We start from the raw sequence: 24431 nt of genomic DNA, 5'->3' as shown, positions 1-24431 counted from the left end.
ATAAGATAATATATCACAATATCATCACATAACAACCAGAATATATAACACAACATAACATTATATGACATAATATAATATATCACGATCTCATCACAAATAGAATATATAACACAACATAACATTATATAACAATATAATATATGTCAACATCATAACAAACAGAATATATAACACAACATAACATGATATGACATAATATCATCATCATAACAAATATATCTAATAAAACACAACATTATATAACATAATATAATATATCACAATATCATTACATAACAAATGTAATATATAACACAACATAACATATAACATAAGATAATATATCACAATATCAAAACACAACAAATAGAATATACAGTATAACACAACTTGAGATTGTATAACATAATACAATAAATCTCCACAGCATAACAAAAAGAATGTATAACACAACATCACATTTTATGACATAATATATCATTACAAATAGAACAGAATAATCCGTTTATCTCTGATCTGGGTGCCCGTGCCTCTCTCCAGCCGCTCTCTCCTCCTGGCGCCGCCGCCCCGGTTCAGTGTGCGGCTGGAGGACGGACGCTCGGTCGCCGGCACGAACTGGACCGCGCCGCCGCTCCGACTCATGTCTCGATTCCGCCACCGACCCCGCCGTCCGTCCGCTCTGCGCTAAGCCAGCTCGGTCCGACACACCGCCGCGCAACGATGGAGGACGACTGCGTGTGCGAGTACGACTCGACGTGGGACGCGGAGAGCGACGGAGACGAGCCGGCGGCGGAGAGCCAGAGCCAGGGCCAGGGCCAGAGCCGCCGCTGCGGGCAGGACAGGAACAAGACCCCCTGGACGCTGGTGCGGACAGTAGGCCACACCGCCTCCCCGCTACCCTACCCTGCTAGCCACCTAGCTTAGCATCAGCTGCACGCTACCCGGTTCTGATGGAGTGAAATGTCATAACCATAACTCTGCGCTGCTGTTTTTCATTCCTGGTTATTCATCGTTATGCCGGTGACCGTTATCCCCGAAAAGGAGACTTAGAGCAAGTTGTGCATAATTGAGCTTTGCCGGCTAATTAAGCTAGCTAGCGTAGCTTCTTGTTAGTTTGTGTAATTTTATACATGTTGCCATTTTTTAAATTTTATTGGTTTGTTGTATTTTCCATTTTTTCAATGTTTAGTAAGTATTTAGGTGTATTGCAGCCCCCCCCCCCCCCCCCTTTAAGTACATTTTTAGCTCTATTGTATAATTTGTATATTGACATTTTGCTGTTTTTTTTAGGTCTGTGGTAAATTGCCAATTACCTGCAAAATTATAATGAATTTATTATTGTGGACAACAATATAATAAATTAAGCTTTTTCAAAGGTTGACAAATGTCTATTCAGATGATGTAACTTGTGTGTGTGTATTGTGTGTCAGCGTTTATATGTCCGCTCTAATCGGATGAATTATGATTGTTTTGGTCTTTTCATATTGTAATTTTTTTTTTTGTTTTAACCTTTTATCTGTGCGTTTTTGCAGTGGCATCACACTCCCCGAAACATGAGAGCAGCAAAAGACATGCAAAACTACAGGAGAGGATATCCAGTAAGTGGCAGCTCCCGACAAATACGATGCTACGGTCTGTGAAAATATATACATTATTGTTTTTAATTCCAATCTGCAGAATCTTACGGACGACGAGTGTTCCGAGGATAAGATGACAAATTTGAAATTTTACCTCAATCAATTTCCCTCCGCTCCTGATGGTAAGACGTTTGGTCGAAACAGTTTGGATGTGTTCTCAAAGCTGTGGGGTTCGGCCTTAGACTTAGATGGTGTTTTATTTCACAGATGTCTATATTGAATCCTTTCACAAAGAATGGAGGACTGACTACAAGAGACTGGAGAGAGTCCATTCTTACATTCAGTGGTATGTCTTTTTTCGAGCTTCAATGTTGTGACTTGGCTTCGTCTAATATGCGATCATTTAGAAGACGTTACTGCCGAGAGAGATCCAAGGGGTGCAGTGTATTGTGCAAAATTACACCAAATCCCAGAAGTCCTAATTCAGTGTGTAATATTATTAGCAGTTAACAGTAACATTGCAGATGTAAAATCACAGTGGTCATCTCATGATTTACTGTCCACTTCTAGAATCAAAACAATTTGAATAAAGAAACACCGTAATTCGGACAATGGCAGCGAACACAATCAACATTCCCAAACCAGTGTTGTTCTCCATCAGGCAGTGAGGCCCTCTAGTCCCACAGGGATCCTGCTGATCCAACTGTCGAATCAATACCATAATTAAGGGCAATAGTAGGGATCGACAGATTTCTGAACAGTATTGATTTTGAAAGCAAGTTTAAGGAAGTTAAAAGTCAATGTAATGAATACAATCTACTTTTCTCCAATTGAGACATGGAACATGCTTCTGTGTGTCAAAATTGCAGAAAAGCAATTACCTTTTCTTTAATATCTCACATTTCTGGTATTGCTCTTGGTTTACGATTTGTGTAATTAGGATACAGCCATATGTTAGCCCATATTTTAGTTTGGCATCTGACTGGTATCAATACCACCAGCACTAGTATCTGTGTATACCGAGTTGATAGTTGATGCTGCATTGTGGGAAAGTCTCATCAACCTGTCAGTTTCCATACGGAATAGGTGTAAAAGGTACCAGTGGGAAAATCCACTGGGGTTATTTTTTGCTTTGATTTCAACTGATGCGCTATTTTGGTCAGAGTTTGACTTTTTTTGGTCTTTGAATGCTTCCGAGTATTGTTGAATAACCAGAGTCGGTTAATTGATTTTGTGTCCCGTCTTTGCGTAAAAATCCCAGGCTGTTTCCCCTGCGGGAACCAGGGGTGAACTACATGGCTTCAGAACTCACCAGGAAGGAGATCGAGGTAAGCGGACCACCGTAGACAGCTGAGATGAAACCCAAATCCAAAGTAGTTATAACAGAGGGTATTACATTAATTGATCCAACTGACATGATGGTGGATAATGTAGATTCTCCACTATTTAGTATTTGTTCTACTTTTGAGTGTTTTGTTTTGAGAGTAGTGAATATCTTCTTCCAGGGGAAGCGCTCCCTTTCTATATAACACACATTGATCTGAAAGCAACGCTATGTTACCTTAAAATTACAGCTTCAGAATCATTTTGATGGTACTGTACACTGACTCGTAATATGGAGAATGGCACCTCGTTCATCTCCCGCCCCCCCCCAAACGCCTGTTCTTGCGCGATGTAACTTTGGTGCATAGTGGTACCAAACTGTGGAAAAGGTGCATTACACTTTAAGGCACTACATCACTTGTAACCCCAAGTGAACTTGTAAAACCCCCGATAAATTATAAACTTGCTGGTCAGAATGTCCGGTAATAATGCCCATTCAAAACGTAGCCGCATGTCAGTCGGCGCGCGCCGGCCCTCGCTTTCGTTGCGCCGCAGGGTTTGTTTCACCCACTCAACCTCGAGCGTGCGAGCCGACCTGCCAGACCGAGCACATCTGGTACCTACACCGGTAGCACCGGTAGATTCAGGCCGCGGTTCCGGGAATCGGCAAGGTCCGTGCATGGGGCGCTGTAATCTAGATTTACATTATTTTTGCGTTTGTAACATGGACTGTTATTGAAATGTGAACTGATAAGGTTCACATATTTCGGGTAAAATAATTTCGGGGGTTTTTTGGACACCGGACCGAGTTTTACGAAAGTGCTGTAAAAGTGCAATTGCACTCAGAAACTGTAGGGGCGCCAAATCCCAAATACCAAAAGTTACATAGTGCTGCTTTAAGATATCACAGGAATCCAGTTACTTTGCTCATGGTTACTCTATAGCTGTACAAAGGTACATCTTTTTTGTTTTGTTCATCTCACCTCAATACACCGACTGCTGGCAGTGAACGGCTGGCAGTGTAGAATAATTATAAAATGGCAATATCAGAACTCATCTCCTGCCTGCTCTGCGTCCTCAGGCTTTTAAGAACAGTGATGAGGCCAAAAGGAGACTGGCAGATTCCTACGAACTGATGTTGGGATTTTACGGCATCGTGTTGGTGAACAGAGACACCGGGGAAGTGAAACGAGCCGAAAACTGGAAGGAGCGCTTTGGGAACCTGGAGCGGTGAGTCACGCGTTCCAAAATATCTTACCGCCTCGGGAGCCTGGAACAGTGATTCAGATGAGGCTGAGGATAGGATGATACACGATACATTTCTATTGATATATTGACATTTTATATACAATGAGAGTTGCCGTCAACCTTTTAGTGTCCCATTCGACGTGCCTTCGAAAAACATCTCATTTCAACTCATTTGTGACTTGGGTAGTGTTTAATTGAAATGGAAAGTGGTTTTATAAATTCCAAACATAGTGTATCGATATTACAATTTTCGAATTAATTCAGAAATCACAACAATAAACATTTTCTAGTGTATATTTTTTTAACCCAGCCCTTGATTCGGTGAATAAAGATCTTACCGCCGAGACGTTTCCCCCTTTATTTATCAGCCTCTTCCTGTTGCTCCCGTCCAGGAATATGCACAACAACCTGCGCATCACTCGCATCCTGAAGAGCCTGGGGGAGCTGGGCTTCAAGCTCTACCAGGCGCCGCTGGTGCGCTTCTTCCTGGAGGAGACGCTGGTGAGGAAGAACCTGAGCAGCATCAAGCGCAGCGTGCTCGACTACTTCCTGTTCGCCGTGCTGGACAAGCAGAAGCGCCAGGACCTGTTGCGCTTCGCCTACCTCCACTTTGAGCCCAAGGACAAGTTCGTTTGGTGTCCCCGGAAGATCCAGAAGCAGTTCAAGAAGGCGGAGAAGCGGAGCGAGGCCGTGGGCAACGGGGACGGCAGGGACGAGGCGCCCTCGCGGGGGAAAGGGAAGGAGGGGGAGGCCGGGGCGGCACAGAAGGAGGAGGCGGCGGCGGCAGACGCCCAGAAGAGGAAGGATAAGACGTTGGGCGGAGACAAAGAGAAGCGATCCGAGCCCTCTGAGCCCAAACCGGACGGTGCGACCGTGGAAAACGGAAGTGCAGAGGCCGATTCGGACGAGGAGCTGGTGGGCAACGGCTGCAATAATGAGGACGACGAGGAAGACGAGGAGGAGGAGGAAGAGGAGGACGAGGAGGAGGACGACGAGGACGAAATGTACCACTCGACCGTTCCAGAGACTCCGGCGGTGAAAGGCGACGGGGAGCCCGGGCAAAGCGGCAAACAGAAGGAGGCCCTCCAGGAGCCGGTCCACATTATGCAAACGGACGGAGAGATTGAGTTAGAAAAACCTCCCAAGAAGAAGAGGGAGGACAGTAAGACGCCGACGGGCTCCGCCCTCGCCGCCGACGCCGCCAACGGGCAGGTCGAGCAAAAGGCTTTCCCAAACAACGCCCCTACCACACCCACGCTCCTGAAGACCAAGCCCGACGCCTCCTCCAAATACTTTCCCTCCCTCTCGTCGGGGAAGGAGGAGAAAATACCAAGGACGGACTTCTGCCGCACGCAGGACGCGAAGGAGCTGGGGGAGATGCCGCCGGCGAACGCTTCCCCAAAATCCCACGTGGTCAAATGGGTAGATGAACATACGAATGGGAAGGGCTCCGAAGATATGGATGTGGAGTCCACCCCCCCAAGCGCACAGCCAGATGGGGGCAACTCATGAACATAGAGACACTTGGGGACTGTGTGTGTGTGTGTGTGTGTGTGTGTGTGTGTGTGTGTGTGTGTGTGTGTGTGTGTGTGTGTGTGTGTGTGTGTGTGTGTGTGTGTGTGTGTGTGTGTGTGTGTGTGTGTGTGTGTGTTTGGTGTGTGTGTTGAGCAGAACTGAAATCAGATCGTAGGAAAAGATGACTAATGAGTTCCCGGGCCTTATTTTTTACTTTTCCTCTTTGATTTGACAGGCTGGCTGTTTGGTGGTTTTTTTTCCTATGAACAATATGAATTGTTGAAATTGCAGGATGTGTGAAACTGTCGTGATGGTTTTAGTTCCCACATGACGAAAGGAGTAATTATTGCCAAGAGCCCAACCGCTTGGACAATGCACCAATAATTGATTTCCATGCTTAATGCATTCAGTGATATTACTGAGGATTCAGTGTAGTTCAGTAGGAAGACAAAGCTGAAAACGGGATTATATTGACAAATTAAATTCCGTTTCCAACCTTCAAATTCAATACTATTTTCTCAGCTGAAAGGTTATTTGCACTGAAAATGTAGAGTTAAATCATTGAACTGTTCTTTATCTCCTACAAACAATGTTCTCATTTAGTTTGCATTTTATCTGAACCCACTGTTAAATGGGAATAGTAACTGAATGTCATTAGGATTTTTTTCTTTGTTTTTTTCAAGAACATTGCACAATTGATATGTTTTCGTGCACAGTTGGGAAGTAGACATTTGAACAACTGAAAAAATGGCCAAAAATATATTATTAGACTGATTGATTGTATGTATGTCTTGGCAGTATGTGGATATGACGCTTTGGTTAAAAATTTCGGTCTACTGTTTAATAATGTTATGTGAAGTTGGGGCAGTATGTGGCAATTTACAAGCCAGAGTGATTTATTGTTCTTGCTATGTATTGATGCATTATTTTATTTTTAAACACTTGCACTTCATTTTTGGTACTAATTAATTTATTTATCATACAAACTTGTAATTACACTACTCCTAAATACTGTAGAATACAGAATAAAACTTTAGAATACAACATTAATCAAATTATTTACAGTTCTTTACACTTTTTATTATAAATAATCCAGCTTAAGTCTGGATATTAATATCTCTATTAATTTTATGAAATCAGTCAATAATATCTTTTGCCAAAGCCCCGATCCATTTGTAGTTAATAAATTACAATTCTCAGGAAAATCCTGCAGTAGAAATCGGCTTTGCTACCTAGTTCTGTGGCTGCGTTTTGACTTTTGTTTTTTTGTTTTGTTTTTGCGGTGAAGCTGCATATGGTTATGTTCTCATTTTAAGGCAGATCGACTGAGGTGACCGTTGCATTTCCACAGGGCGGCACATCGCTCACCCCCGAGGGGCTTTTAGACGTAAGGTGTTTTGACGGAATACTTCTCAGGATCAGTGCGGCGTCCTCCCAAGCGGTGCCGCTCAGGCTTTCTGTGAGAACTGCGAGAAGGTGAATATACAACTCTGATTTCCAGGGGTTTGCGCTTCTGCTGTTTGTTTGCTACATCGTCCTAACAACCTCTTGATATCTACCCGTCTCCTGTTGAAATATTCCAAATAAAAAAGGTAACTTTCTTTTTTACATCTTGTGATATTGATATGCTGTTGCTGCTGAGACACACAACTCCTGAAGTCGTTTGTTCCTAAGAGAACGGTTGCAAAGTCGTTTTATTTCCTGGGGTAATCCCTTGACATACATTGGTTTGATGCGTATTATGTTGTTACTGATATCCAATTGGACACCCTGGCATAACACTTGCAATTTCCTCCATCGACACGTGCAGGGCATAGAGCTTGTATTCGGTTGGACCTCGAAACCTTGGACCTTGACATTTCACTGCATATATGTATGAAAGTATGTATATGTATGTGACGAATAATAAACCTCTTGAAATAAGGGTTCCCAAACTTGGGTTTGTGGCCCCCTAAAGGTCCAGGAATGCAGGGAGTCCAAGAATATAATTATTTCTCTGCTTTTATTTTGCTTTTGCAAAAAATATTATATATTTAAAATAAAGGTATGTATACCATTTCATTATATTAACATGTTTTATATATACTACACGGTATTTTTCTATACGTGTATACACAGTATATCATTAATGACTGAGTTTTTCGCTTTCAGATTTGCAGTTTTCATTAGCAAGGTTTAAGTTAAATGTTAACCTACACAGCAATGTGTTAAGCAGATAGTGTGTGTACAGTTTCATGTGATTGCAGTCTGCCATGGGGGCCTTGGCAGTTTTAAAAGTTTGGGAACCCCTGACCTTACACCTTACAGTACCATGAATTGAAGGCTCAAAGGCTCAGCCCACTCTCTTGGGCTCCTGGATGTTTCCCCTTTCCTCCTCCTCCTCCTCCACCTCCACCTCCACCCCCCCCTCGCTTGTCCCCTGTCTGTAGTGCAGAGAGTTCAGCCCCTTCTTCTGGAGGCTCGGGTTTATCTGGATCTAAAGTGAAGGCCATTCAGGAGCTGTGCGCTGCGAGGTAAAGGAGCTCCGTGGCCAGTACGGGGGGAGCTGACCAGGACCTGGGGGAGCTGGGATTGACTTTTTTTACCACATACCATTGGATTTTAGGGGGCGAGCAGGAACCATGGAGATGTTCTCTGCTCTCTGGGTGCTGTTGCTGTGCCAGCTTTTCACCTCCTCATCAGCCCAGGTAGGTTTTATGTACCCTTCCCTCCATCAGGTAACAAGCTCAGGGCCCTCTACACCTCTTCTTGGTCTGATCGAAAGTATTTAAAAATCCCTGTATTGCATTATATTGTAACATTGCATTATATTTGCCGAAGGCAACACCAACGACAATGAATTGCATTGGTAATATGTTGATAATCAAGCTTGCTAATCAATGGGTTTGATTGTCTCATTAAATCATATTGGCTTACAATAAACTGAGACTTCTTTTTGGTGAATTTAGTTCCAATTGGGCTTCAGTCGGGTTGTTGGGCTTATTATCTGCAGGTGGCTGTGACTTTGCACCACTTTGTGAAGCGGGGCTCAGTGTTTTCCTAGACCTGTGGAATGTGCTTTTGGAGATCCGCAGCTTGGGCACAAGGACACCTTTGTGCACGGATCAGAAACATCTCAGCTATTTTAACAGTTTTCGTCCACAGTTAAAGTCATCGTGTTAAATTACAATACGGACGCCATTTGATATAGCACAATATTTGCACATGTGTATTCTCAAAACTTGTGTTGCAAATGTATACCCATCTGCGTCCATCTGAGCTTCCTCTATGTATTTGAATTTCCATATTAGGCCTGTACACACACAATGATAGCATTTTGATAATAGAGAAATCGTTTTTGTCATATATACAGTATATATATTTCCAAGTTCAAGCGATTTCCTACATATTATTGCTTGTGCCAAAATGACCAACATCAATTAGAATTAAATGATGTATGGGCAGATAAAAGTACTAGTGTTTCTTCATACAAGCTACACCATCAAAATCCCTTTTTCCATTGCAGAGGCCCGGACCCAGAGGCTCTACGGGGCCAGCAGGACCCCCAGGGCCCCCTGGGAGGGATGGCACTGATGTGAGTGGGTCAGACTCAATGGTTCTCTGTGCTTCAGACCTACCTGGCCCAGTCTCTCAGGAGGGATTTCCATTCAAAGGCTATAGGCAGCGCTTTAAAAGACATGTTAGCTCTCCTGCTATTTATATCCACATTTTATTGAATGTTTCGAAAAACAAAAGCTATTATCAGTTGTTGATGGATGAATATCAACATACATATACAAATTTGAAAACAAATGACAAGTCAGTAGAGTGAAAACCAGACTTCAGTGGACTAAGTAGCTTCACACTTCTTTTTAAGCACACAAAGTCCATGCCAAGTCCATGTTATTTTATTGCTATATCAACTTTTTCTTTCACCTCATATGGCTCAAAAGTTCTCCTTCAGGTTAAATTTTATATCATTGACTCCTCCTTTTGGAGACGATAGCCCCTCCCTGCAGGTGCTTGTACGTATAGACGCCAGTAGGCAGGGTTTTGGCCGGCAAACAGGATGTGATGCTTTGTCTCAGACCTCAGTGAAGCTGGGAAGATCAGTGTTAAACAGCCAAACATTATTTGTGCAATTTGGAAAGGAAGTTGAATGATGCAAGAAAAGCAACACACAAAAGCACTGCTTTATAATGGTGGCTCATTTTCCCCACCTCTGAGTTGGTTATTAATCATCATGCAATGTTTTTGTTATATCATTTGGAATAGGGAGAGAAAAAAGCAAAATAATAAATACATTTATATAAAGAATATTGTCCTGTGTTCAGTCCAAAAGCGATATGAAAGGCTCTCAGTCTGGGGTGCGTCTGTTGCTGAAGCAAAAATAACGAGTCACACAGAAGACCATTCATTCATACATTCCCCAGCCGCATGAGAGCATCGAGTTTCACCTCACACCTGCCCCACCCCCCACCCCCTCCCCAAAACCAACCTGGGCTCCCATCATGTGACCAGTTGGCACTGGGATGTTGTTTACCTTTCCCCACTCAGTCACTCTCTCACACACACACACATATATATATATATATGTATGAGTACATACATACGTAATTATTTATAAATATTCATCAAAGTAAACAACATACAAGGCTTATACTGTCTATGTCGTCCATAGGGGAAAGCCGGCCCGCCTGGATTGCCTGGGAAGGCTGTGAGTATTTATTATTATTATTTTTTTACCTAAACAATGAATGTTCAGATCTGTTGATTGACAGACAATCTGATCCATTATGATGTTCTATCTTCGTAGGGTGCCAAAGGGAAAGCGGGAGTGCCGGGCGGACCTGGAATCCCAGGCCTCCCAGGACTTCCAGGGGTGGACGTAAGTGTCGCGCAAACAGCAGTCCGGCTTCTTCTTTAACGGCGAAAAGCCAAAGAATACGGTCCCAAATAACATCCGAGCCTCTGCTTGATATTCAAACACCCATATTTTCACAACAAAATAAAGGAGATAGATAGATAGAGATAACTATACAATAACAATACACATACAATGTGTGTGGTATACAATAACAATATACAATACAACTTAAAATAAACATAAAAATAAAAAATAAACTAGAAACAAGAAAAAAAAATCACTTTTTTAAAAAGTTGAAAAATAAAAAATACTTTTGTGTCGTGTAGATATAGTAAAAATAATAAAATGGCGGATTGACTTCTTGATTTTCCCTCCAGGGCTTGACGGGTCCCGACGGCCCTCCTGGGATGGACGGACCTCTCGGGGAGGGGGTGAGTGATCGCGGTCTGGTGACTCTTCTCTGGGATACAGAGAAACAGATCCACAGTCGGGGGTTTGGGAGAGTTTTTTTCCACAAAGGTTCTCTCCCATTGGCTCATTAAGCAACCGACTGAAATCAAACCCAAACAAACAAAAAAAGAAAAGCAACCTCACACACACCCTCATTAACATGTAACACGTATGGAAGTAGCTGTGTCCTTTCCATGCGACTGAGTAGTTGCAAAACATCTGGATGCGGCTGCAGAGAGAGGTCTTCGTTTGGGGTCACGTGGGGATAAGGCCTGTGTTTTCTGCCCCGTCTAGCTGGATTCATCAAGACGGCTCGTGCGCTTGTTGGGAATGTTTTTAATGAGGTTGACGCTGAATCGGATTTGTGTACTGCTGACTGCTTTGCTCCCCTAATCCTGCACGGAATGCACGCCGCTTCCCACCACAATATCAGACGCTCTGAGCAAAATGTGATCAGCGGCCGTGATGTGGAGAGAATCTGGCTTTATCCTCCGGCGGAGTCGACGGAAAGATCCGAAATCGCTCGCACAGGTGGCGTGAAGTCAACGCTTGTGTTGTCTGGGGGGTCGGGATAGAGCTGGAAACAATGTGAAATCCGTGAAGTAAATGAAAATCATCGTCATCATCGAAGTCAGATTTGGGCGCAGGACTGAGCTTTGGATTTCAGCCAATCATCTGTGACCCATCATTTACATGAAGCGACCGCCTGACCCCTCCTGGCTGCAGGCTCCTGTCACCCTCGGTCAGAGAGCCAATCAAGTCAATGCATTTAAAAAAAACATACGCAACACACACCGAGACAGGGGGCTTAGCTCAGAGGGATAGAAAGTCTTGAATAACAAATGGAAAATAGATGATCTTTTTAAAAAAGATCATTTATTTTCCTTTACTAAAATGTTCAATTGTTGAATTCTATAAAATTGCTGAAATTGGACAAATATACGAGCTTTTAAGTGCTACTCGAGCACACGATGGAACATACGGCATTTGCCGACAAAATATTTCAGATTCTCTGCTGTAGGGATGTAAACACAGTGCCACGGTGGATAAACTCCCAGGCATCGCAGCTAATTAGCCTGAGCTAATAATGAGGTGTGCACCAAGCGATGTGGTTTATAATTACTAGGATTAGTGTCGTGGTGGCTGCTTCCTAACACTGTCTTGGGTTAATAGACATCTGTCTCAAACAGAAGTTTGAGAAGTTGCAGCAGAGTTAGTTAAGGTTTCCAGTTCAGTCATCCAGATATACTGTAACGCCTTATTTGTGGCACATCTATTCAAATAGATGTGTTGAACCGTTTTAACCCACTTTCCAAGGCTGTGTGTGAACAAGTACTGAGCAACGTCCACGAAAGACTGTTAAAAATGCGTCCCCGAGCTGGCGCATTTTTGCTCCAGTCTGGGCTCTCGTCTCGTTTGAACAACGAGGAATGTGGGGGAATCACGGCAACACGGCTGATTGTTAGTGTTTTCTGACTTCTTACCACACACAACCCTCCAATACAACCTGTACGGTGTAGGAGGTCAACTGGGGCAGACGTTCAGGGTAAAAAGACAGATAGATTCGTTTTAATGGGAGTTTAAAGGGAATAGTCCGTCAATGTAGGCAACAAAGTGGTGCAGTGGGTGGACCCTGAATTCCCCATAGAGGTTCATGGAATGAGAGTGTACGTAGGTGACCCTGCCATACAGGGTCCACAGGCCATACACACGCTTATAGAGTCATAGGCTACAGAATCAAACCTGATAAACATTGTTAACAAACACTTTTATTTCAACAGATCATTTAAATATGTGCCATTCCTCACAAAAACCTTGCATCCAGCAGCTTACAATCAGTCTTAAGTGCTTTCATGCATGTGTCATATATGCATTCACTGTGTTACACATTGGTAATATGGTAACGGAGCAAAGAAAAGCTGTTTTGTTCATTTTGAGGTGAGTCATGCTCATACTCTAAAAGCATGATGGAGCATCTTTATGAACAAATTATTTTTTAATTCGTTTCAACCATAGTCAAATATTATGGCACAGATTTAGTTGTTCAAAAAGCATCTTTAGTCCATTCTTTCAGAGGTTGAAGGATGCAAAAAGAAACCTGAAGTTGTTTTCTTCACGTCTTGATTTCATGATCGTTTATCATCTCGTGACTATTTTGCTTCTCTTTGAACAGGGTGAAGCTGGACCTCCTGGGCCAACCGGACCTGCTGTAAGTACTTGTACTTTCTGCTAATACAATCATTTGTCTCACAAAAGGGCTCTTAATCTTATGTTTGAATCCAAATTCTAACTACTTGATTTTATCGGCAAATATAACGGCCAACCGAGCAAGGTTGCTTGCTCATAAATCTTTTCTTTTAAACATCACCAGGTAATGTATATACGATGTGGCTACGACTGTGTAAAATGAGGAACCCCACACATACTGAATGCACTAGACAACAAGACATACAGTGTATTAAAAAGAAAGAGTAAAACAGGTGATTTGGATAACATGAAATGTAGAAATAAACAGCAGAAATCCAAGGCACCACCCGTTCCCCACAAATAATTAATGCAATTAATGCTCTTTCATTTCCTGCATTTGTGACTTAATTCTCCCTCCCTTGTTTTCGTAGGGCAGAGGGAGACCAGGAGCTCCAGTGAGTACCGCGCGTCACCTTATCCGTATTTAGCGTTGTTTTTCTTGCCTATTTGGTGTGTATTTTGGTGAAATATGTTTATACTGTGCGTTGTATGCGACAAACAATATTTTCTGTTTGGCATACCTTTTCGCGTATGCCCTTCACGTACACAAATCACATTTCTTTTGATTTCAGGGGCTTCCTGGAACCAACGGGCTTCCAGGTGGAGTCGGCCCACAGGGCCCCGCAGTGAGTATCACTCTGAAGTTCCACATTTAGACTTCCCGTTTTTCCTTGTTGGGAAGAAATGGTATCTATCCCAGACGGTATCTTTTTTACCTTTTATTTGTGCCAGAATCTGTGGGATTGAGTTTGGACTAAATGACCACATAACATAACAAAGTGGGAGACTGTGAATCATCACTTGGGAAGAAGACGAGGGGCTTGTGGGAAAGGGACTATCTGAACTGTCTGAAGTCCACTGTCACAACCGCCACAACCATGTTCCAGAGTGTAGTATGTGGTTCTCTGCAGCGATCCCTCAAGGCTCCATGCCAACATGGAGACAGGATCACAAATCGGTCATTGTGCTGCGCACAACTATGTTGCAAAAACAGCCAAACTGGTTGGGGAGGGGCAGTTGGAAGTTGCTTAATACTCATGGCGGCACATTGAGCTGAATGATTTGAACCTGAACACCAGTAACTGTAGGTGAACCCCAGCTCTGTATTAGGGATGTTAACCACACAGTTTCTTGCTCGTCGTCGTGTCGGAGGCATTTCCGATTGGTCATTATTGTGTGTAACCGTGCAGGACCTTTTTTGGTTTTATTCAATTAAAAATGGAGTAAAATAAATACATCTACAATTAAAAAAAAACCCCACTTTGTTTGGAAAGCGCCGATCGCGCTCCACCATTTTTGCCAAGTCAACAATGCATTTCTTTGCGTGCATTTGCGAATGTAGGCTAAAATAACTCAATAACTCCATGTATCATGATCAGTTATGAAAAACGCGAGAGAACTTGCGTGGTTTTTACCCACACATGACGGCAGTCTGACAGAGTGAGATGATGACAAAGCGGCGTCTGAAATGAAACATCATTTGTTACGCGGCTCATACAGCGTGTGTGATGTGCGTGCGTTATGGGACAGGGAGCAGTTTACATCACGGGCACATAAAACAAAAAATCTCTTTATGATCGCCCCGCCTCGGAAATTCTTCGAAAGAATTCTAAGCTAAACTCCTGCAAGCGCACACCGCCACGTGCACACGCACACTCTGATCCCTGTATTACTTGGAAAACGGTATCGTTTGTTTTTTATTTCATTTTGAACCTTTTGAATAGGCTATAAACAGTAAAGTATGTAGAACGTTAAAAAAAAAAAAAAAAAAGATTTTCGATTTTACTTTTTACTGTGGACGGGGACAGTCGGCTGATTAGTCGACACATTTCAACATCCTTACTCTGTATATTCCTAGTGTGAGACTTGACATGAAGTCATCCGTAGTGTCATCCCTGCGGAGCTGAGTCAAACAAATCAAAAGAAAGCCTGAGTGCCATCACGAAAGACATGCCGCCCTTCTACAAATACATGGAAATGAGCTAAAATAAATGTTCCTTTAATTCCCAAATAGCCCCAATCACTAGCAACCAGAAAATAAGGCGTACAAAGGTCATGGGCCACGGAGCAGAGTGGTATAACTGCGTTTGCAAACAGAAGGATGGGTGGAGCTCTGGCTGCCTGAGGTGGTTCAGCTTGTGGCAGTCCGTTAGGCCTTTGGACAGAGTGGATTCTGCACGGTGCTCGCCAATGACATTGATGTGAAGCTTGTAGAGGCATTGGACAGATCTGTTTAGCGATGACATACAGAAGAAAGGGGGATATGATGCAGAGAACACTTTGCATGGGTAGGACTTAGGTTCTCCGTGTATTTCTAATAACCGTTGAGCCAATTAGCATGAACACGACTTGATGTTTCTGCTATTTGCCATTATCAGGGTGCTGAAGGTCTTCCAGGGCTTCCGGGGCCTATTGGTGCTGATGGACCTCCAGTAAGTGCAATTATTGAGCGTTTCATTTAATATGGGCACTGTGGTAAGTTATGTTTGTGAACATTTATATCTAAAAAAGCCTTTCAACTCTTGGTTTCTTCTCCCTCTGTTAGGGGCTTCCTGGCGCTCTTCCTGATGGCAGCGGAGATCTCCTGGTAGGTTTCCCGCAGTCTTATCCCACCGTAATATGAACCTGTATCTACAGTGTAAGACCTGCTACCCTGTTTTGAGTGTCTCTGTCCCCCACAGTGTCCCGCCATCTGCCCCCCAGGCCCACCGGGCCCTCCTGGGATGCCAGGATTCAAAGTGAGGACAATGGCTTTTGTTTTCTTCAGATCTTGTTTTTCTGTTAATGTATACTTTTATATGTCAAGGCAATACTTAAATGACTACCACTAACTGGTATAAACGTTGCTCCTGTAGGGGCACACAGGCCATAAAGGAGACAGAGGTGAAGTTGGGAAACATGGGGAGAAGGTGAGCGCACTTTGGTCTCACAGTCGGTCCATCGCAGTTCTCCCATGATGCAGCTTGATACAGCTTTGAGACACCTCCAGAATGTCTTGGTCTTGTCCCCCTTTCATTCTAGGGTATCTCTGGCCCACCCGGCCCACCAGGTATTCCAGGCACCGTGGGTCTGCAGGTGAGTAGCACCATTAGGAGAAAGAATATACTATAGATTGACAGATGTTGTTGGCGTCTGGTCTTCACAATGGTCTTGACAATGTTTTTCAGGGCCCACGTGGTCTCCGAGGTCTTCAGGGCCCTATGGGACCTGTAGGAGACAGAGTGAGTAACAACACTTATTCTAAGTTCTTTGCACTTTGTGAAGGTATATACAGAAGCTTAACTGTACGGCTATACCTAACTCTGTCGGTTCTTCTCCAGGGCCCGTCTGGTTTTAGGGGCAAACCTGGCATTGCCGGCGTCATTGGAAAGACAGTGAGTCTCTCATCGTTTCTGACATACTTTGTATACATTATATATTTGTGGTAGGTTGGCCGAGCTGAATAGGGCCGCTGGTCCCATCAATGAATAGCTGTTTGTGTTTCATCTGATGCTTCCAGGGTGACGCTGGAGAAAGAGGACCTGAGGGATTTAGAGGACCCAAAGGAGAGATTGTAAGTAAATGACATGATGATGATTACTGTTTGGCTTCATGTTTGAGTATCATTTTAAAAATAAAATTAGATATTTCCTGGAAATAGATAGCCAGACTATTGTCCCTTCCCCCCCACAGGGTAAAATTGGTGCAAAGGGAGCTCCTGGTGGAGCAGGACCCAAAGGGGAGCCTGTAAGTATCTGTTCAGATTATCTATTGGTTTCAAAACCTAAGATTAAGGTAGATATACCCACTCTCAGATCCATGACAACTGTACTTGATGTCTACCGCAGGGTATTCCTGGCAGAGATGGCAAAGACGGCACACAGGGATTGGACGGCGAGAAGGTGAGGGACATCTGTGCCTTTACGGGTTGATCTTAGAAAGCTCAACACAAGCAGAAATAGTGAGTCCACAGGACGACAGTGACAGTGTCCTGTGTTGCTAGGGCGATGCTGGACGGGCTGGAGTACCAGGAGAGAAAGGCCCCAACGGCCTTCCTGTGAGTAACCCCCAAAAAGCTTGAAGATGTTCTTGTTTTGTAAAAATAAATAAATAAACAAATAAATAAATAACCCATTTTTGTGCCTTGACAAATAACTAGAACATGCTTACTGCCTTGCATTTTTACATTGAAGGGCCTACAAGGAAAGGCTGGTGTGAAGGGATCTAAAGGGACGGTTGTGAGTATTTTAAAACAATAGAAACAACCCAGCGTGATCCATAGAGCTGAGCCAAGATCCTCGTAGGGCGCCATTTTGATTTTGTCTCTTAAACTAGGGCGATCCTGGCAAGGCGGGAGAGACGGGACCATCCGGAGAGCCAGGTATTCCTGTATGTATCTGATGGACATCACTGGAAGTAGATGCTGGGTCACTGTTGCACTGCTGCAATTTGTCATGGCTCAGAATGTCCAATCGACAAGGGTCTTCATGTGTAAACACCACCTTTTGACTCCTCCCACAGGGTGAGATTGGTATCCCAGGAGAGAGGGGAATTGCAGGACCAAGAGGATTAGTTGTAAGTTGCCATGGTTTCAAGTATACAATAACATTGATACAACAGGAATGTTTGCATTGTGTGTTGTTCTGTTGTTCAGAAGAAGAACCGGTGCAACGGTGGCATAAAAAGCGGCAACAGCACTGTGGCTGTTACATAGAGATGAATGTTGGACCTTTTTGGCTTTCAGTTCCATCAGTTTCATCATGAAGTCTCACAACAGATTTTTTTTTCCATTGTGTGTGGTGATTCAGTTGAGATTGGGTGGGTAATTATATCAACAAACAAATATATCAGCAACGGAAAGGGGAAACTGCAAATAAACCTTTCTGTAGAGGTCAGCCTTGGAAAGTAAAGTACTTAAAACCTCCTGCTAGCTCCTTGTCGGGGTCACTTTCCAACGAGTAGCTAGCCGCCTCGACGGCGTTGATGTATGAATAGCGGTGGCTGTCACACTGTCAGAAGAAAACAAAGCAGGGCTACAGTTGTGCATTTGACAGTGGCTAAAAAAAAACCTCCTTGAAGGGTACAATTATTTTCCGGTAACCATTGATGGATGTGTTCTACATCAATATCAATATTCACCAAGATTTTAATATGAACATACAGAGTGGATATGGATGAGGAGCATCATTTATTTTAAGCACACAACAGTGTCGGAGTAAGGAAGGCTGTTGCTTGGCAGCAGAGAATACAGACAAGAATTACTAAGAAATAATGAACTATCATGATTAAAAGTGGTGAGAGCAGGTATTAATAAAGAATGGGCATACAGATAAAGGCAGTTGACAGACACCAGCAGTCCCCAAAGCATGCGGAATGTCCTCTTCAATCTCATTCACTCAAAAAAAAAAAAAAAAAAATCCAACGTGTAACACACTCCCAGTAATCACAATCTACATCTCAACATCCATCATGCTTGTCAGGAGGCAGAATGTTATTGTGGAAGATAGGATTATAAAGTTTGAGAAACTCAAACGAGAACAGATCATTTTGGTCGTTTTCAGGTTGCATTTACCACAGGCAACTCAGATGTCTTTGCCAGTTCAATTCCCCCACAAAGGAAGGATTCATCCTATTTCTTACTACTCTGTGTTCTCACTGTTTCTCTGACATCTTGACGACAGGGCGGCATTGGACCAGTGGGCAACCTTGGGCCTCAGGGAGTAAAAGGCTTCCAGGTCAGTTGCGTAATAACTTTTTTAAGTGACTATTTTCCATCACAGTTGTGAGTCGTGAGCTTTGATCATATGGTGGTTTCATGTGGGTCTTTCCTACAGGGAGTTAAAGGGGCTATCGGGGATCCAGGACTTCCCGGACCGACCGGAATCCGTGGAGGATTTGGGGAGAGGGTGAGTTTTGGACCCCGGTCAAAACCGAAGACGTACCAAGAGATCAAGGATTCTCAAGAATGTACAGTAGCATTAACCATAGTCCATATTAATCCGGTAAAGCCAAACACTTAAGTCCCAAGAGAGTATGTAGGACGAAGTAGGAGGATCTACTGGACCGGACATCCTTCAAAAGGCCATGTGAAATTAAAATTGAAGGCCTTATCATACACCCAAAACATACATAAAACTAAACACACATACATCCCTCAACACTCAGACAAATGTCAGAAACATGAGCACATATACATGTAGTTTCAGTGTTGGGAGAGTATTTTGATTTACCAGAGTCGTGCTTCCCGATCTCAGAGGCACGTTCTCCAACTGTACTGAATAGAGGGGGGGGGGGTCGGCTAACAAAGTGGCCCCCTGTTCAGCCCCTGCGGACAGAACAAAGACGCTCTTTATAAGGCTCCTGGTCCACCTCGACCGGCGCAGCCCGCATACATACTTCCATCGTGCACCGCCTGCCTTCCATGAAGCCATGGTCAACTGCGATCCCTAAATACCGGCTTTTTTTTTTTTTTTTTTTTTTAAATCAGTGTACCATTCCCCTCGTTCTCTCACTCACTCTCTCTGTCTCTTCAGGGTCCAGTTGGGGCTTCTGGGCCTAAGGGAGACATGGTAAGATGTGGCTCGCTTTCAGACTGGTCTCAGCTTGGGACAGTCTTGACGTAGAAATTAAGAAACCGACTGTATCTAAAGCATTAAGTAATACCATTATTGTGGGGGAAAAATGAAGACCCGTGCAAAGTCAAATGTCTTGACGTCCTGTTTAGGGTGTGGCAGGAAGTGATGGTTTGCCAGGAGAGAACGGAGAGCCTGTAAGTATCGCTTGTATGTGTTCAGTAACAATCACCAAACAAAGTGAGTGAACCACAGAGTTAAGTTTTGAGTTCTGTCACAAGTACTTATGCTTACATGAAAAAGCAAAGCAAAAATCGAACAAAACAAAGGTGCGAATTGAATACAGACCATAGATAGTACACAAGTTGTGTTTCGGTGTAATTGCTGATATATACTGGTATATAGTATATATAAATATAATGGATTATCGCTGGGCAAATAATGTTCTATGTCTCACATCTGCCTAATTGGACCTTTTTACAGGGTCCATTTGGACCAGTTGGCCAAAAAGGAGAGGTAAGGCTACAATTCTTTCCTTCAAACTTAGAACAAGAGACATTTTACTGGTTTCATTTGCAGCACTTTGTTTTCATGCTCACCATGTTTAGTTACCAGAAGTGAATATTTGAAGTTAAATTCCCATATGCACGCCATATTCCTGTCAGTGATTAAAAATGGTGTTTAACGCCAATATCGTGCTTCGTTTCCTCCCCTCCATGTGATTGTAACTTACATTCTGCTTTTAAGAGGATTAGTCAGTAAGAGGTATTGCTGGTTTATTAGCTGTTTCACTGCAATCCCCACTAAGAAGTCACATTAAGCTGCTGCACAATTAAAAGTAATTACAGAAGCGGCACTGATGTGTGTTGCCATCTCACTCATTTACTGTTGGTGTCTATCAGTAATGATCAAGAAAGAAACCCCTATTATTAATCCACTCAATCGTGCTCTCAACAGAGCCTCAACGGAATTTCTTCCATCTTCTTTTTCCTTTTTTTTAGAATGTTTAATTGAAATGTTTCAGCATTTATTTTTAAATTATGAAATTAACTTTTCAATGCGAGCAAAAAGCTCAGGTTTTAAATTGGATTACGTATGAGATGATTTTCATTGTTGCCGTTTGTTTGTAGCCAGGGAAACATGGTGAGCTGGGACCTAAGGGTGTAACAGGGCCACAAGGCGAGCTCGGGGCCAGAGGGGCCCCAGGAAAACCTGGACTAATGGGCTTCCAAGGAGAACAGGGTCTGTCTGGGATTGCAGGAAAGACTGGCGTACCCGTGAGTGCATCTCTTACCTCCTGTACACAACACAGGAGAAATGTGAACGTATTGAAACATTGTTCAACGAGCTGCTGAGCTTTTGAAGGAAGATAAAGCCTCATCGACCGTCTTCTGCACTTGTGTTTCAGGGTAAACTGACAAGTGAACAGCACATCCGAGAGCTGTGTGGCTCCATGATCGATGGTGAAAAGCTCGGCCTTTGTTCTCAACTCATACCCCGAGTGTCTTCTTGTGCCAGACGGTTGACTCGCTGACTGTGACGCTCTCCTCTTCTTGTTTCTCAGACCAGATTGCACAACTGGCTGCTAACCTTAGAAGACCCTTGGCACCCGGGATGGTGGGCAGACCTGGCCCCGCTGGAACTCCAGGAAAGCGGGGTGTTGCTGGCTCTATTGGGCATCCTGGTTCCCGTGGACCACCAGGATACAGAGGGCTGCCAGGAGATCTCGGAGACCCCGGTCCCAGAGGTGAAGAAATACACACATTTGATTGCGCGTTTCTAACCCTTCCGAGGCCTTATGTTAGTCAATTGTTTTGTTACTGATCAAAAGATAACATTTTCTGTGACTACAACAGGTGACATCGGTGAACAGGGCGACAAGGGAACCATTGGAAAAGCCATCGAGGGGCCTGTTGGAGATCAAGGACACCAAGGTTGGTCACGTCAACACATCCTAGTGTACTCTAAATCAGCAATGCTGTCAATTGAAAATAGTTGGTAATTGGTAAGCTGTGACTTGTAAGACAACAAAAAATTCCCGGGCGGAAGTTGAGGACTCTTGCAACATAACTGCTGCTCAATACCATGGGCACACCGCACAACTTTCAAAGTCGTCAGATGACTGAACTGTTTACACTACGTTCTGTCTTGTTCTGTCGGGTCTCCAAACCAATTTTTGTCACGAAAACACACGCAAAAAGTAACACCGGAAATGCCACAATACCATGCGCACGACAGGATTATTTATTAGATTCTTGCTCACTGCTCCGTGCACGCAAATGTACTTTCTCCTTCTTGACCCCCCAATTTTTTTTTGTTTCGTTCAATTAGGAAACAGAGGAAAATGAAAACGTGCTGTTTTTATTTATTTATTTAGAAACAGGGACACAAACAGGCTCTAAACCTGCCTGTTTTATGAATTATCAGTCTTGAATATATATATATATATATATATTTTTTAACTTAAAATAAATGTATGACAGAATTTAAAGTGTTCAATGAAAATGTAAAATTGTAAGGAAATCCTGGGTGGGGGGGGGTTGTTATGCAAGTAGTAGTAAAAAAAATATAATAATAATTATTACTGTAGTTAGAAAAAAATATATATATTCCATATGTTGTCATGTATGAAAAGACCCAAATGAACACTATAAGCGGGCTACTTGATTATTATGAAAAATGTATTTAAGCAGCATTTGTATAGGAATGATTCTGTCCCAAGCTTTTTGATCCATATCAGCAGTTGATCACTGCAACTGCGATCACTATAAACGGCTTCCACTGTGCTTCAAACTTGTCATCAAAAAAGAGAATTTACCTTATGTATCGTTTGTAGGTCTTCCCGGAGTTCACGGAATTGTGAAGGACGGCCGTGATGGGGCCGTAGGCGATCCAGGTGAGCCTGGAGAGTCAGGCAGGGTAGGTAGGACTGGGCACCAGGGAACATCCGGAATCTGCGACACGTCGGCCTGCCAGGGGGCATCTGTCGCCGGGAAATCCTCCAACCCCAAAAACCATTAGACACTGTAATCTGTCACCATCCACCCCCTCAGAGGGGCAACACAGAAGGAGCGGAGCGAACGAAGAGGGACAAGTGATAGAAACTTCCGCTTTATATAAATAAAACAAGGTGCGATGTTTGAGAGGAAAAGAGGAAAAAAAAAAAAAAAAAAACATCCCAGGTGTGACATGAAAGGCAGAACAACCAAGAGACTGAATGGATCACATCCACGAACGAACGGACAGAAGCAGAGACGACAGTGCGAGACAACACCCGCGGTACAAAAACTAACATCACAAATACACTTGACTTCAACCGAGCCTGTAATCGCTTGTGGGCCATTCATTCCCTGGATCTTTGATTTGCAACAAACAACTTTGTACATGTTGCTTCCAAACCCAAATGATCTTAGCTATCAATCTTCCCAGAGACGACACTTTTAGCGAAACTGTGATTGTCCTTTTCAGTGACTGTGCATGTATGATGGTCTATTAATGTACATCACAGGTGTTACCTCAAAAGACACACAATGTTATGTCGATTGGTGCCAGAGGCCAAAGCCTCAGTTCTGTCGCTTTGTACGTACTGTAACAGGAATTTCACACAAATACCAAGGGCCCAGAAATTGTGTATATTAATGCAAAACCTTTTAAAACTCTTGCTAGTACTTTTTTTTTCAGTTTTGTAAAGTTTTATTTCTGTTTTTTTTTTTCCATGTTCATCTTAAGTTGATAAAGTTTTATGTCAAACAAGTGTTAAGAATTAAAAACAAAGTTGTGGATGAAGAATTTAAATATTTTAGCTAAAGGAATCTAAGAAAGAAATTTGTCTCTTTTTTTTCAATTTTTCACTGACTACATCCACTATGTAATAACGGTGCTGTAACTATTAAATATACATTTGTTTAAATACTATTTATTATTTGTGGGTGACTGTTGTATGTACAGTAAGATGCTACAGCGTCATGTTGTAAGAAATAACAAATAAAGCCACTTTTCAGTAAAACATTACTCTTCTCTACACATCAAATTGACCTCCACAAAATTGACCCAATAAATAACGGGAAGCCATGCCATTCGAGCAGTAACTTTACTCATAGATACAATCACGAAAAATGCCTTCAATCTCAAAGTAGCAAAGCATCTGCCCATATAAAAAAAATAATAAATAGAAAGAACAAATTCTTTCTCGAACAATGTACATTCAGAACTGTTCTACCAATGTAGTTCAACTCACATAAATACTCAACATCCCATGAAAAATGTCATTTATATTATCAACTGATAATAAATACCCAGCTGGAACAGCCTGTGATCTGTCTTTGAAAGAGAAATAGTGCCACCTGTGTGTGACTTTCTATAAAGCACTATGCCCGACGAAAGGCTCCGTGGATCCAAATAACAACTTTAAGGTTAAAACAAAACAAGAAAAACCACCAGTGAGCTCATCCAGTCATCAAACATGCTCACTAGCTGATCTGGAACTGAAAATCCATCACCCTAAATCACTGCCACTTTGTTGGAAGGACACGTGACTGACGACACAAATACAAAGGGACGAAGTCATTTTGACTTTGAGCAGGAGGAATCCCAATAAAATTTATAAAAAAAAAAAAATTGTATAGTGACCCAATGAACTCACAATAAATATTCATGGAGGACATTAAGGTAAATATTATAAATATATCCACA

The 24431-nt window shown here is 42.9% G+C and overlaps 2 protein-coding genes across 2 annotated transcripts; both read left to right on the top strand.

Moving 5' to 3' along the window:
* Positions 1 to 607: 607 nt before the first annotated feature.
* On the top strand, positions 608 to 7208 carry ogfr (opioid growth factor receptor). Its single transcript, XM_080014752.1, has 7 exons — positions 608 to 846; positions 1515 to 1580; positions 1660 to 1741; positions 1827 to 1905; positions 2821 to 2887; positions 3964 to 4112; positions 4523 to 7208. The coding sequence occupies exons 1-7, from the start codon at positions 703 to 705 to the stop codon at positions 5640 to 5642; spliced, it is 1707 nt and encodes a 568-aa protein (XP_079870878.1). The 5' UTR covers positions 608 to 702; the 3' UTR covers positions 5643 to 7208.
* Positions 7209 to 8136: 928 nt separating this feature from the next.
* On the top strand, positions 8137 to 23750 carry col9a3 (collagen, type IX, alpha 3). The gene is made up of 32 exons (XM_080015072.1): positions 8137 to 8332; positions 9151 to 9219; positions 10306 to 10341; positions 10441 to 10512; positions 10869 to 10922; positions 13115 to 13150; positions 13560 to 13583; positions 13761 to 13814; positions 15567 to 15620; positions 15734 to 15775; positions 15870 to 15926; positions 16044 to 16097; positions 16210 to 16263; positions 16356 to 16409; positions 16509 to 16562; positions 16688 to 16741; positions 16861 to 16914; positions 17016 to 17069; positions 17171 to 17224; positions 17361 to 17405; positions 17503 to 17556; positions 17689 to 17742; positions 18849 to 18902; positions 19002 to 19073; positions 19701 to 19736; positions 19892 to 19936; positions 20223 to 20255; positions 20870 to 21016; positions 21148 to 21202; positions 21304 to 21486; positions 21596 to 21673; positions 22576 to 23750. The coding sequence occupies exons 1-32, from the start codon at positions 8267 to 8269 to the stop codon at positions 22758 to 22760; spliced, it is 2037 nt and encodes a 678-aa protein (XP_079871198.1). The 5' UTR covers positions 8137 to 8266; the 3' UTR covers positions 22761 to 23750.
* The last annotated feature ends 681 nt before the right edge of the window (positions 23751 to 24431 follow it).

This window comes from Zeus faber (assembly GCF_960531495.2).
Source record: "Zeus faber genome assembly, chromosome: 15".
Lineage (NCBI taxonomy): Eukaryota > Metazoa > Chordata > Actinopteri > Zeiformes > Zeidae > Zeus > Zeus faber.
Note: the sequence above shows the minus strand (reverse complement) of the source record. Positions and strands in the feature narration are given on the sequence as shown.